This window comes from Pelophylax lessonae, assembly GCF_965119305.1.
Source record: "Pelophylax lessonae genome assembly, chromosome: 1".
Classification (NCBI taxonomy): Eukaryota; Metazoa; Chordata; class Amphibia; order Anura; family Ranidae; genus Pelophylax; species Pelophylax lessonae.
The window spans coordinates 814,057,076-814,071,994 of NC_138768.1; the positions used below are offsets into that span (position 1 = coordinate 814,057,076).

Consider the following 14,919-nt stretch of genomic DNA (forward strand, 5'->3'; position numbering starts at 1 on the left):
TAAAATAATGCTCATTTTATACCGTTTATACAAAGGTCCCCAATCTTTCTAAACAAAGGGCCAGTTTACTGTCCTTCAGACTTGTGGCCAATAGGGGTAGAATATGCACTGAGCCCAGCATCGATGAAGGTAAACAATACCTGAGGCATGGTAGTTTACAAAACACCTGTGGTCAGTAGAAGGAATAGTGCCCCATCATTGATGATATTTGGAATAGTGCCCATCATTGGTGTCAGTGGGGTGGAATAGTGTGTCATTGGGAAAAATAGTGCCTTATCATTGGTGCCAGTGGGAGAAATAGTGCCCCATCACTAGTATTAGTAGAAGGAATAGTGCCCTATCATTGATGTCAGTGGGAGGAATAGTGCCCCATCATTGGTTTCAATGGGAGGAATAATGCCCATCAGTGCCAGTGGGGAGGATTCATGCCTCATGGTTGCGGTCAGTGGGAGGAATTGTGCCCCATCATTGGTTTCAATGGGAGGAATAATGCCCATCAGTGCCAGTGGGGAGGATTCATGCCTCATGGTTGGGGTCAGTGGGAGGAATTGTGCCCCATCATTGGTGTCTGTGGGGGGAATAGTTCCCCCATGATTGGTTTCAGTGGGGGGAATAGTGCCCCCATCAATGGTATCGGTGGAAGGAAATAGCGCCCCCATTATTGGTGTCAGTGGGGGGGGGGAAGGGCCCTCATCATTGTCAGAAGGTGAGGGGAATAGTTCCCCATCGTTGGTATCAGTGGGAGGAATAGTGCCCCACTGTGGGTGTCAGTGGGGGGAAGTGTGCCCCAAGGGCCAGATTAAGGCTAGCCACAGTATGGAGACCAGTGCTTTTATATATGTATTAACTGCTTTTGCCTACGGGTGTCTAACTGACCTCTGAATCTTGGAATTGGAAAGAACCAACAGAAAACCATAAAGAACTTTAAGGCTTTTGTCATAATACAATCTTTTAATGCCAAGAGTAGGGTTCAAAGTATTCTGGTATCTTTATAGTCCATATCAGAGCATAGCAATGCCATGCTGGGTTTTATTGTGCTTTTAAGACATAAAAATAGTCATCAAGACGCTATAATAAAGTAGATAAAGAGCAGAGATTGACAGCAATGCAAATAGCTCTTCCTATCAGCTGTTTGCAGCCTGTAGAATTGTAGAGTGCGGTGTAGTGTCAATGAACATATAAGGCTTTACTGAATAGTGCTTATCTGTATATATACATATATCTACCATATATAAATATGGATGTGATCGGCTCAAAGTTGAACTCCACACCGATATAAAAGAATTAAAAAAATTATTCTGTATTCATTGATCATTAGGTATTTTTTTTTAAATGCAAGCAGTGCAAGTATTGAGAATAAGCTGGGATTGGCTTCTTTCACACTCCTGTACTGCAGAGCCTAGAGAAGGGAAGCAGCAAGTTGGGTTAGTTGGGACATGCAGACAGATTTTCATAATCTGCTGCTTCTCCTTTCACTGTCCAGTCAGACACTAGGGGAGGGGGGGGGGGGGTTATAGTCTGCAGGGAAAAAATAAATTACATTTACAGTGGTTCTATTCCCCCACGGCAAACACTAACTGCTCCTTTTGCACAGGGGGTGATGAGTAAGGTGATATACTTTTTCCATTTCGTTGGCGCTTTCCTCCACTGTTCTTCACTAGACCAAGTGGTGAGCCCTCTGCATCCTAATGTACAATACAGGAATGCTCGTCCTGCATTGTATGAGATGACATCAGAGAGCTGTGGCCAGGGGATAAACCAAGAATGGGAAGTCTGCAGGAATAAGGTATGTCACCTGATTCATCATCCTCCAGAAAGGATAAACGTTAACCCTTTGCAGTGAGGGGAGCATCTCTTTCCTGAGTGCTTGTCAGTGAGTCACTAGACAAGCCAGCATTCAGATGACACCCCCAGACCTTGCACCACCACAAAGAAAGCTGTCACCATTCCATTTGTCTTCGCAGGTTCCCTTTAAGGTTGATGTTCTTCGTGCCTCAGTAACGAGATGCCCGAAAACAAAGGATTAACTTAATGATCACCTATATAGGAAAGCTTGTTCCCACTGGTTCAGTGTTACATTAGGGATTGCCATGACTTCATTAGCCTGAGGTAGCAGCTGTATAACTGGGAATAAAACCACCTGTGCGATCTCTATTCAGGCTGATGCAAATGGATTCTTATTAAACATGAATTGCAGTAAAATCACAGGATACGCCTAGGTAGCTTTGTCCGAGGTTGCATAAGTTTTGAGATTTAGTATTGAAAGCAGTGCCCTGACTGGCAAGTGGTTGCAGGTTACACAGTGTTGGTTTCAAAGTACAGTAAGATGTGCTGAAATGAGTTATGTTCTTACCCTGAGTCACATTTAATTTAAACTTTGTTAATTGCCTATTGTACCTAGCACCTTGAGGGTTGGGTGGTGGGTGACGTACACAAATGAGAGTAAAAGTTTGCCCAAAAAGATGATCCTATCTTTCAAATGAACTTGACACCTAGGTCATGAGTACACAGAAAGTGAAGGGTAATGTCCCTAATGAGGAACAGCGGTAATATATGAGAGCCTCTAATCCAGGCATCAAACTACGGACCTCCAGCTGTTGCAGAACTACACATCCCATGAGGCATTGTAAAACTCAGTCCTGACTAGGCATTATGGGAATTGTAGTTACTAAACAACCGGAGGGCCAAAGTTTGAAGACCCCTGCTCTAATCCATTCCCAGTCTACGATGAGATACTTCTACTGCTGTCTCTTAGGCCAAATTCACACCTGAGCAGAGAGAATTTCAGGCATTTTAGTTTGTGTTTTTGCTTGTGTGTACAAGCAGTTTATAAGCATGTTTTTAAGTGTTTAAATCCCTATACAAACTTTTAGGTGTTTTTGTTTTAGCCAATGGAAATTCGTAGGAAGAGACTAGTTAAGGCTGAAAAACACTTGATTAACCACCTCAATACTGGGCACTTTGACCCTCCTTCCTTCCCAGGCCAATTGTCCGCTTTCAGCGCTCTTACAATTTGAATGACAATTACACGGTCATGCAACACTATCCAATTTTAATTTTTATCATTTTTTTTTACATCGAAAATAGAGCTTTCGTTTGGTATTTATCCACCACTGGGGGTTTTATTGTTTGCGCTACATATAAAAAAAAAAGACCAAAAATTTAGAAAAAAAAGGGTTTTCTTTGTTTCTATTATAGAAGTTTGCAAATAAGTTTTTTCTCTTCAAAAATTTTAACCAAAATTTATACTGCTACATTTCTAAAAATAACCCAAATCAGGGTATACAGTACTATTTGGTCTGTGTGAAAGTTAGTCTAGAAGCCATGGTACCAATCACTGATGTACTGATCTCATTTCTTGAGGCCCTAACATGTCAAGACAGTACAAATACCCCCCAATATACCCCTTTTGGAAAGTACAGTCCAGGTTATATAGTAAGAGGCATGGTGAGTTTTTTGAAGTTGTAATTTTTTTCCCACTATTCTTTGGAAAATTAAGAAATTCTTTTTTTCACAGAAATGTCATATCAAGTTATTTCTCACACACGGCATTCCCATACTTGCAACTACACCCCAAAAACACATTCTGCTGCTCCTCCTTAGTATGGCGATACCACACGTGTGAGACTTTTTCACAGCCTGGCCACGTAGATAAGCCCAACATCCAAATAGCACCTTCAGCCATAATTCACGTTAAGACCAGGCCTTCTTCTGACCCTTTTTGTTTACAACTGTATTTTTGCTAGAAAATGACTTAAAACCCCCAAACATATATTTTTGTAGCAGAGGCCCTGGAGAATAAAATGGTGGGCTTTGCAAATTTTTATGTCGCATGGTATTTGAGCAGCAGTTTTTAACGCAATTTTACACACATGCATAAATACATTTTAAAACATTTCAATACGCACAAAGACAATATAATACCCACATTTTCGCTAAAATTCAAAATATGGAGTAATGCTGGGTACATAGATACCAAACATATCATGCTTTAAACTTGCACATGCTTGTGAAATGGTGCCAAACTCTGACGTTCACGGCAATACCTCACGTGTGGTGCTATTGCTGTTAACGTATGCGTACGGTACCAACGTGTACGTTCACCTTTACACGCGAACATGGGGGCACTTTGAATGTTTTATTTATTGGTGTGACACTGGTACACTGACAGATGTTCATCGGCCACCAGCGGACACTGACAGATGTTGATGTCACAATGGTACACTATTGCAGATGTTTTGTGCACTGGTACAAATGTGATGGGGGACTGACATGTTTTGTGCACTGGCACAGATGTTTTATGGGGACACTGACAGATGTGTATGGGGACAGGGGTGCTTAGTGTACTGTGTGTGGGGGATCTGTTAAAGTATTTACCATTAATGTCCAAGGGGCTAAAAATGCTCAAATTTACCTCCAAGTAGCTTTCATTTTGTAACTTTAAGCTCAAGGCTCCAAAATGTTTAACAACCAAAGTCCCATGCTTCAATTATGCCTGGTCCCATATGAGCCAATTTTAGCTCAATGCCTGAAGCGCAAAAAGGTATGGCCTAATTTTGAAGCCTAATTCGTGTTTTTGGCCCCATAACCCTCAATGGGAGCGCCTGAAAATGAGTAGTTTTTTTAACTTTAACTATCTCCTCCTTTCAGTAACTCACTTTCCCTTGGCCAAAACAATGCTCAAGCCTGAATACGCCTGAAGAATTGCCCAAAAACACACAAAAAATGTGTTCCAAAATGGCCTGTAAACCTTCATGCTTCGGTGTAAATGTGGCCTTAGAGTATGCTTTTATTGCCCATGGTCCATTCCTGATATTCCTTGGAGGTTTAAGGATTTCCCAGGGCTTCTCCACAGAGTAATTCCACATGGTCTCTAAGGCCCCGTACACACGATCAGATTATCGAACGATCTGTTGTCCGTTTTTAGTGGCATGCTAGTCTGATGTGGAAAGTGAAGAGGTTATTTTCATACGAATTTTCCCGTACGACAGAATTCTACTTCAGAAGTGATGTCATGTGTTGGATTTTTTTGTATGTGTTCTTTCGTCTCTGAGCATGCCTAGTCTTGCTCTTAAGATTTTTTTCTGTCAAACTGTACTAATGAGACGAAAATCGGACGTTGTGTTGATGGACGATAAAAATTTTATAGCCTGCACTTTTTTTTCGGCCGAAAAGTCGGAGTCGGCTGTCGAAAGCACCATACTAACAATCCGAAAATCGGCAGATCTTTTCTTCGGACGAAATTTCCCTTCAGATTTTCTTATCGTGTGTATGGGCCTTAACTCGTTGTTTTGGTGCCAGCTATCTACTCAGTTTTCTGAAAAAAGATATTTGAATTCAGTGGAATTGCCAACATCCCTATTATAGAACCAAAGAAGCAAAAATCCCCTAGAGGGTGGGACTTTGAATGGCAATGACCAGGACTTGAATAGTTTGAGTATCAATATTTATTACATGAATATACAAATTTCAAAGTCATACAATATTGTATGACTTTGAAATTTGTATATTCATGTAATAAATATTGATACTCAAACTATTCAAGTCCTGGTCATTGCCATTCAAAGTCCCACCCTCTAGGGGATTTTTGCTTCTTTGGTACTCAGTTTTCTGGTTTATCTCTGGAAGGCATACTCGCTATTACTAAAAGGCAGCATTTTTTTATGCATTTGGTTCAAAGAAATATGCATATACCTCTCCTTTACATGTAGTCTATGTGCTTGTTTAAGTTTAGAAGGATTATTCTGTAAGTACCTATTTTGTAACAAACCCTGAGAAATGTCCCACACGATGAGGTTTAATCTCTGTAAAATTGTAGTTTATGGAGCATCCAGTGATGAAACGGTTAACTGCATCCTTCATGTGATCTGTCCTTGAAGGTTTACTGACCAAGCCTGCAGGATGGTGATATGATGGGTGTGGTGGGGAGATCCTTTCTGAGCACACAGGGAGAAACTGTTGTGTTGTGCTTTCAGTGCTTGTATAATTAAAACCCTTTGCCTCTAGCTATATGGTGCTTTGCATGCTATAAGCTCTGACTTGCTTCAGAACTGGGTCACTGTATGTGGAATCTACCATATACAAACACTGCTCATTTCTCCAAAAGAAAGAGAGCATGCACGCCAAAGTGAAAGAGTTGGAGTTTTTTAAGCAAATCCAATTATTTATATACACACAGACTAGGCTTCTGAAACAACCCACTTCAAATCAAGGTGACTACATTTATATCTTAAAGGGGCTACATTTCTTGATGTTCCTCATGCCTGTTATATTTTACAAATGCAAAAAGTCTTTAAACAATTAATTCCATAAAAATGTACAGGCTTATTTCATGTTATATTTGTAAAATATCAATAATCCTTGGTTAGGGTGCATACCTATTGCTGCTTGATGCAGATAGGAATCCATTGCTCTTGTTAAAGTGGGTTGAGTAATGCCTAAGTTTGAATATTTCCCCCAGCAAGCTGCTTCTTTGGTGGTCTATTGTGGCCTATAAACTGAATATGCAGTATTCAGATCAGCACAGCGTAAGACCATGTCTGCTTATTGCAGACAGCTGAGGAGCATAGGCTTAAGAACCCAGCACCGCTATTCTGTAATCTTGCCCCTTAAAAACAGCACATAGACCGATTTAAGTTGGAAAGGGCAAGACCACAGCTTTATTTAAAATTTCCATGCAATTTCCAACGTAAACACTTGACCAGTGCCAGTCACAGATATACTGTGAGTACATATGAACATTAACTTGACCAAGTCTAAAGAGCCTGTCCTTTACCATAACTGCTGGACAGACATTAGACTGACCCAACTTCCAATCAAGGGCATAGCCTATTAAGGTAACTTAACGCTAAGGTCAAAAACCAATGAGAAAGCTGTGACAAACACCAACTACAGGGAGGGTGGGCCAGAAACTCTTCTCAGTTGTAGTTCCTCAAGGCACATCTGGTAATCTCAGTGAAGAATTTTAATGGCCCCCCAACATACATCTAGGTAGCTAGTTGGTTCTCGCTGCTTTACATATTGGGTGTATCCACGACCAGTTCCTAGCCATGCCCGCATCAGTCAAGGCTTCCTTTCCCTATGGGGTCAAGGGGCCTTCATTGGTACCCAGACACCAGTGTCTCTCACACATGTCTCTTAGATCAATGAACATTCTTGCATCCTTTTGTAAGATTTAAAAAGTACATTCTGCATTGTACAATAAAGTTCAGTTGTGCACTTGCTGCTGCTTATATCAAAGATTCCATTGGCATTGGATGTCTTCCATCATTAGTTGCCCCTCCAGCAAGGCTATAACCAGCACTATGATTTTTTACCTATCTATTTAGTCTTTTATGGACAATCCAATGGAGAATACTGACACCGGTGTTTGGTTTCTCAATGACCATACCAGTTGTGCAGGTATACGAATTTGTTTGCAGCCCCTGAAAAATGGCATGCATCTCAGTCCAACCCAGGGATCCTCAAACTACGGCCCTCCAGCTGTTGGGGAACTATACGTCCCATGAGGCATTGTAAAACTCTGACATTCACAGACATGACTAGGTATGATGGGAATTGTAGTCCCTGAACAACTGGAGGGCCATAGTTTGAAGACCCCTCTGGTCCAACCTATGAACAGATATTCTGAGCCAAAAAGACCACATTTGTTTAGGAGTTGACCTCTACATGTACTATGAAAAGTGTCACATGCATAGTAAGATATCAGCAGTGCATTGTTCACTCAGGTAAGGCAAGGTGCAGCTGCTGTTTATAGCTTGGCACTCAGGTAAAGATTTGCTATCTTATAGGGAACATCGAATATTAATTGTGGTGAAGTACCCTGAAAAAAAATGTTTGCTTTGAATTTCTCCTGAAAAAGTATTCACTGTGTTTTGCATTCATGCTCTGTAGCCTCATAGCTGTAGGTTTATAGTATGGGATCATCTAGAATCAGGGATCCTCAAACTATGGCCCTCCAGCTGTTGTGGAACTACACTTCCCATGAGGCATTGTATAACTCTGACATGCCCTGACATGACTAGGCATGATGGGAATTGTAGTTCCTGAACAGCTGGAGGACCATAGTTTGAAGACCCCTGATCTAGATTATTGTGCCTGTGACCACTAGTGTCATGCATTGTAGAGTCGGATTTGGAGAACAAGATGAACCTGAGGAGAGTTGCATAATCAAGGATTTCCCTGCTCCTATTTTATTTATTCTGTGGATTTTCTTCTGCTGCATCTTGACTATTCCCCCTCCAATCTTCAGATCACCAGTCATCGGGGGGGGGGGGGGGGGGGGGGACCTGTCCTGGGAGACACCATGCAGGTTCAAGGTACAGTGAATTGGTATTGGAGGAAATATGAGCTGCAGGAAGCCTACAGGCAATGCTGGTGTCCTTTTTTTGTGTGCCTTTATTTGGGCACAGCCCCCATAGTTCAGGTCCTCAAACAGATGGAGGGCATCATTTTGGCCAATCAGGTCATATATAGACACTGCATTTTCAAATACTGAATGCTGCAAATAGTTAAATGTATTGACCCTACAGCAGTCTTGGGTAATCTAGGGTTAATCTGTCTGCCTCTCCTTGGTTTCTTCTTGTGGAGTTCAGATAGACAAGAGCATTTAAGGATGTTTACCTTCCACACAAAATAAGCCATGATTGTAAAGGAAGTGTCTGAACAATAGTATCTTTTTTGGCCTAGTGAAAAATAAATCACAGTCCACAAGGCATTTGGAGGAGGAAGCTTGTTAATCAGCCATGTTTTATGGCTTTATTTTGTTCCATGCAGTGACAACTATGAACTGGTCTTTTTTTAGATGCAATTTCACAATTACTGCCTATGCTGTATGCTTCATAACACACGACTTATTATTGTGACATAACCGTACATGTTCGAAGGCAAGCTTGCACAAATTGTTTAGTTTTGGGGTGAGCAGCTGTGGGCCTGAGCCACCATTAGCATGTTATGACTTTGATTCTGGCAAGATTCCTCCCATAGTTTGTAGTCATCATCACCTCACCTACTAGGCTTTTACCTGGTGCACAAAAGTTGTGCTGTGTCTGATCTGTAAAGTATGAATCCAAAGAGTGGCACCGCTCTTAGTTTGGGACAGATTACTCACCTATTTTATTCCCTAGTAATTTGTCCCAAATTAAAGGGGGTGTCTGTTTTAATTGTTTGGCTCTGTAATACATACTGGACACAACTGAATTTTCATTAGCGTGTGGCTGTGGCCTACTAGGAGGGGATTGAAAACAAACCGATAAGCCAGATAATGTGCAGATAATAAGCCAGATTCTGAGACCTAAAAGACGTAGGGTGACTCAATCACCCAGGTGCTCACCCTAAAACTAAACTAACAATGTAGATGTCTTGGCACGTTGCTCAACGTGTTGGCTAAGTGAAACTGAAATGTCACATTTAGGGTGGACTTAGTCAAAACTTTTGATTTTAGAATGGGGAAGAATTTAAACTGGTGTACACTATTCTTGGTACAGATATGTTTAACTATTTTATTTTGTCTGGCATTATATAAAGTGACATTTGTGTAACAATTACAAAAAGCCATGAAATTGTAAATACAAAGATATACGAATACAGTGTGACTGTATCCCAAATACAAGCACGGTAAATTAAAAAGTGGCTTGCACAGGGACCTTAACAAGAAGGAATATTCCCCTATTGGTGGGATTTTATAGGCACTCAATTATTACATATACACAAATTAAATTTTACAAATAGCATTTATTGAAAACTTATTACAAAAAGTTAAAAAATGGCAAGCTTTGCATAATAGATCACATTAACAGACGAATAGTGACCACATGGCCCCAGGGTGAAGACCCGACACGTTTCGGAGTGTCAGTGATTACTCCTTCCTCAGGGGTGCCCTTGGATAGTGATCTGCAGATAATTAGTTAAATAAGAAATCATTTTACAATGATGGCATGATACAAAATTATCAAAAACATTACTAGAAAGGCGTATAATGACACACTTACATATTCTGCTGTAGTGATTTCAAACAATTAGCCTGCCCGCATAATGTTAAAAACAAATGATCAGAATGCTTCAACCGAACATCAGGGAAAAAATACATAAAGGGAATCAACTCGGTAAAGGAGGAGAGCATATTTAAAAGAAGAAAAACCTACCACAAGAGGACACAGTTTTAAATTAGAGGGGCAAAGGTTTAAAAGTAATATGAGGAAGTATTACTTTACTGAGAGAGTAGTGGATGCATGGAATAACCTTCCTGCAGAAGTGGTAGCTGCAAATACAGTGAAGGAGTTTAAGCATGCATGGGATAGGCATAAGGCTATCCTTCATACAAGATAGGGCCAGGGACTATTCATAGGATTCAGATATATTGGGCAGACTAGATGGGCCAAATGGTTCTTATCTGCCGACACATTCTATGTTTCTATGAATACCGTTTGGAAGTGACAGAGAGGGTTCTGAAGTTAGACACAGTCTCAAACGAGAAATTTCAGTGTTGTGTGCTGACCAGCCTTTATATGGGCTGGGTAGGGACAGCTGAAACCCAAAATATGGCAATCCTGCTGAACAAGAGTCAAAGAATCAGATATTTCTTCTCTCTAGGGAATCAGATTTCAAAGAAATCAGTGCGAAGGCTTTCAATTATTTAGTATGGAAGACGGGCCCTTCTCTATAAAGGGATAAAGTTGGGGCAAATAAATGTCTCTATAAATGCTTCAATATTTTGCACAGGGACCTTGACAGATCAGCTGCACTGCATCCACCTACAAAGGAACACAAAACCTGGAAAAGCAAATATGGAACAGATACGTTCTTGTTTTTTGTACCCTTGCAAAAATGTCTCCCTCTATAATTTTGTTGGCCATTGATACTGGGACAGGAAGTGAGGCGGAATCTTATGTAGAGATAGGACATGAATAACCTTACTGTAGATCCTACTGTAGATCACACCCTTTCCCCATTCTAAGCAAACCTAAAGTTTTGGCTGGCAGCATATTTAAATCTTTAAAGAAGTACACTTGTTTTGTTTGGTGGGCGGTGGTGATATTCAGTGACTTACAGGGTTGCCCTGGAATGCAGCTGTCTGATTCTTCTGGAACCACAAGCTAAGATATACAATCATACAAAACCTAGAGGACTTCTGTCTGGAGTTAGGTTTAATGTGATTAGTTTGATCTGTGTGCTGAAGAACCCTGTAAATACTTTTTGATGCCTTTCGTTATATTTAGTTCAATATTTCTTTATTATGATTTTTAGAATAACAATACAACAAAAAAACAATACAAACATAACAGCATCGTTAATGTCAGCATGCATACAATCAAAGGGCCATAAGTCCAAAAGAAACTTAAATTACCCCAATAAGGGCAATAATATAAATTACCCTTCAATATCCACTATATATCCAATTACTACCAAGGGATATTTAAACATTTCTAGAACTCCTCTAAAGTGGACCCAATCCTTGCGTTCTAATCATCCCTTGTATTAGTGAGTTTTTCGGACTACGGATGTGGTTTGCTGAAATTCCCAATTGCCTTCTTTCTTCTGATGCCCGCCGACATTGATCATGTGGGCTCAGCTACAGAAAAAGTTCAGGTAGAGCCACTATAGCATCTTCAGTAGAGACCATGTGCCTAATGTGTAGTTTTTTTTTTTTACATAGATGACAATGTCTGTCACCAAAGGGTAGGAGAATAGGATGACCCATTCTGGTGTGGCTGGAATGGCCTTATGTGGTTGGTAAAATTCCATTGTAGGGAGCAGTGTAAAAATGATATGCTGTTCAGAAGTGTGCAAGTTAAATTGCATTTTCTAATCAAGCAATAAAAGAACTATAAAACAATAATTCACTGATCTGCAGCTATAGACATTGTGGAGAAATCAACCTTCAAAATGTAAAACCGAGACTGAAATGTCAGCTAGTTTCCATCCCCTCATGCACCAGAATCTTGACAGCCTGCCACCCTTCTGTTGCAAACACTCAGGTGATGAAGCTTTTCCAGACAACTGAAACCAACTTTATAGAGTCATGGGTGTGATCATTGAGAATGAGTTACTAGACAGAACAAGCAGCTTGAGAGGGTATTGAGGGCTTAATTTCAAATGTACTGCTTGTTAAGAAAATGTAAAACCCTTGATTGTCCATAGTCTTGGCATTGGTGCACTTCCATGCTGGGAATTTTAACAGCTACAGAATTTTTTATGGACTTGTTTTTTTGCTACTTTATCAGAATTTCGAGGTGTCGTACACATCATCAGCTCTTCTAAATAAGTGATATGGTTCATTATCAGTGTTGGGGTAGTTACTCAAAAAATTTAACTAGTTACTTCTGTAAATTGTAACGAGATTACTTTACTAGTTACTGCATTTGAAAAGTAACTTCATTACATATTACTTTACTTCCCTCTTTCTTAATTGACCGTGTAGAAGAAGATACATGACACTCTTTCTGTATAGAGTTTATTGTATAAACACAGGCTTTGGGAAACATGAGAACAAAACCTGAAAAAACAGAATAAAACAAAGTGCAACAAAAAGTCATAAACTTCATCCCTCTCTATTCTTCGAAATAACGATTGTATCACACGGCTTGGGTAACGCAGGAAAGCGCGTTCCTATAGTCTAGTAAAGTAGTGTAGTTACCTCCTATAGCCTAGTAAAGTAGTGTAGTTACCAATATTAGTTTTGTAACTAGTTACGTTACTTCGTTACCAAAAAAAGTAATGTAGTTACTGTAATCAGTTACTTTGTAACTCGTTACCCCCAACACTGTTCATTATGTTGTGCTATAATCATGCTTGATACTACATCTTATGAAATAACCTGGATGAATCAGCCAAAGCTTGAATTTTTATTGAATCTGTATTTTATCTGAATCGAAGGTTCCTTTAATCATACAAATATTTAGACCTATATGTGTTTCTTTATTGCAGGTATTTACCATTGTGTCTACATTCTATTTCTAATTGAATCTAAAATTAGAAACACAATCCACTAGACTCTATTGTGTTTCAAACAGATTTGTATTTGCTATAGAACAATTTTTTCTTTTGCAAGTCACTTTCCAGTAAAGACATGATCCTGTAATGTTTGATATCATGGCTGTTTAGCAATACTACTTAACACATTACAGCTGTTACAATTTCTCACGTATTGAAAACGGAACAGATGGCGAAGTTCTGTTTTTCGTTTAAACAATACCGAGATCTGGCCTACCCCTGCAGTGAATTTTTCACCCGCATGTACCGCCTCTGCATTGGCCAGTACCATGTTCATCTGATTGTCATATAATTTTTGTTTGCTTTATTTTTTTTTTTTTTAGTCCTGCTCGCAAAGTGTATGATTTGTGTATTTTTCACACCATGTTCTGTTGTATGGTGTTGAAACTTCTTTCCTTTGGTTAATTTCAGCGCTCTTCTGAGAAGCTGAACAATGGTGGCACCTTGTTCCCTTACGAAATCAATGGTAAGTTTTTGTGAAACCTTAGCAGATTTTTTCTTTATATGAAAAGCAAGGTGTTCAACTGAGGAAAAAAAAAAACTAGAACCCTTTTCTGGTGCTAATTAAATGCAGAGCTTGAAAATATGGGTTGAGAGCCTGCTGGCTTAAACGGTTTGTGGAACAATGGGTACGAATCAGTGGCTCACAGCGATTGTATGCCTCTAAGGAGCTTTGCATATTAAATGCGGCCTGCTCTGCTGGCCAGCCGCTGGTTGGATGGATAGGGACATATTTCATCCCATCCTTCTGATATTTAAAACCTTTAAATGGGCCAGATTATAACCAACACAAAAAGCTGGACTCCCTCCTTTCCTCAAATAGAGCTGGACTTTATTCAGCATCAGAATCCTTGTTTTAGAACTTCCTCTTAAGTGTTGCATTCACAATTTATTTCATTTGTTTGAAAAGGAAGTCCTTTAAGATGGAAGTTTTTTTGTTTTTTGCTCATGCTAACGCAGCTGTAGGTCTGAATCTTGCATTACGTTTGCCACGTTCATTGCTGGATTTGCTTAAATTAAAACCAAATCAGGTATGGTTTGTGTGGGCCAAAGTTAATCTGAACAGCTGTTTGCAAATCTGAGAATAGGAATTTGGTTTTCAAGGACAAGGTGATGTCTGTCCAGCTTTTTAAAACAAATTTTGAAAAAATGTTTGATCACAAAAAATACAATTTCAGTACAGTTTTAAATTACGTTTCCATTTTTTGACTGAGCTTACTTGTAACCAATTTTCTTTCCTCAATTTTAACATGTGAATCATTCACCTGGAAAAAGTATGCAGACAAGTTTGCAATGTTTTATTCTAGGTTAGTGACTCGCTAGGTAGTAATGCCGGGATAATGCTGCTTCTTCTAAGGTGTCCTCAAGCCCTCAGGCTTTTTTGGTTTATATTTAAAGGCCTCATTTTTCTGTGATTGATTCCATACTCGCCTCCGATGTTTTTATATTTGGTCATTAAAAAGACATGGGCTATTTGGTCTACAAGACATCTTGAACATTTAGTCTTACACTGTTACATTTTCCCCCTTATTAAGTTATGTTTTAGTTTTTCAGAGGATGATTTTTAGGGCTGAGAGTCAGTAGCTGCCCTATCAACTGCCTAAACTTTTGCTGATAACCTACACCATCAACGTACTCCGAACTTGGTTGGCAAGGCAGCCTTAAGGTGTTCTCTTGGGACCTAGACTCATCCTTAAACAGTGTAAATTAGGATTAAAAAGGGGGTGTGTATTTTATGGGTAAGTTTCCACATTTATTAAGATGAAAGACTGAATTTACAGATTTTTGCATAAGGCCAATCATGACTGATTGTCTTTACCTTGTATCTCTACGCAGAACCCTTTTTCTTCAATTTTGGGATACAGTGGCCAAGGGTTAGACATTTTATTATTTTTATTGCTGTATGTGTCCCCATTGGGGAGATTCACC

The 14,919-nt window shown here is 39.7% G+C and overlaps 1 protein-coding gene across 3 annotated transcripts in view; it reads left to right on the plus strand.

The window, feature by feature from the left end:
• Positions 1-14,919, plus strand: part of FAM53A (family with sequence similarity 53 member A) — a 126,176-nt gene that overhangs the window by 63,342 nt on the left and 47,915 nt on the right. For 2 of the 3 annotated variants that reach the window (XM_082257519.1, XM_082257518.1), the window contains exon 3: positions 13,402-13,456. The exons of the other annotated variant lie outside the window; for it this stretch is intronic. In XM_082257519.1, coding sequence (XP_082113645.1) covers positions 13,402-13,456 — 55 coding nt within the window. The remainder of the gene's footprint in view (positions 1-13,401; positions 13,457-14,919) is intronic. 3 annotated transcript variants of the gene reach the window in all.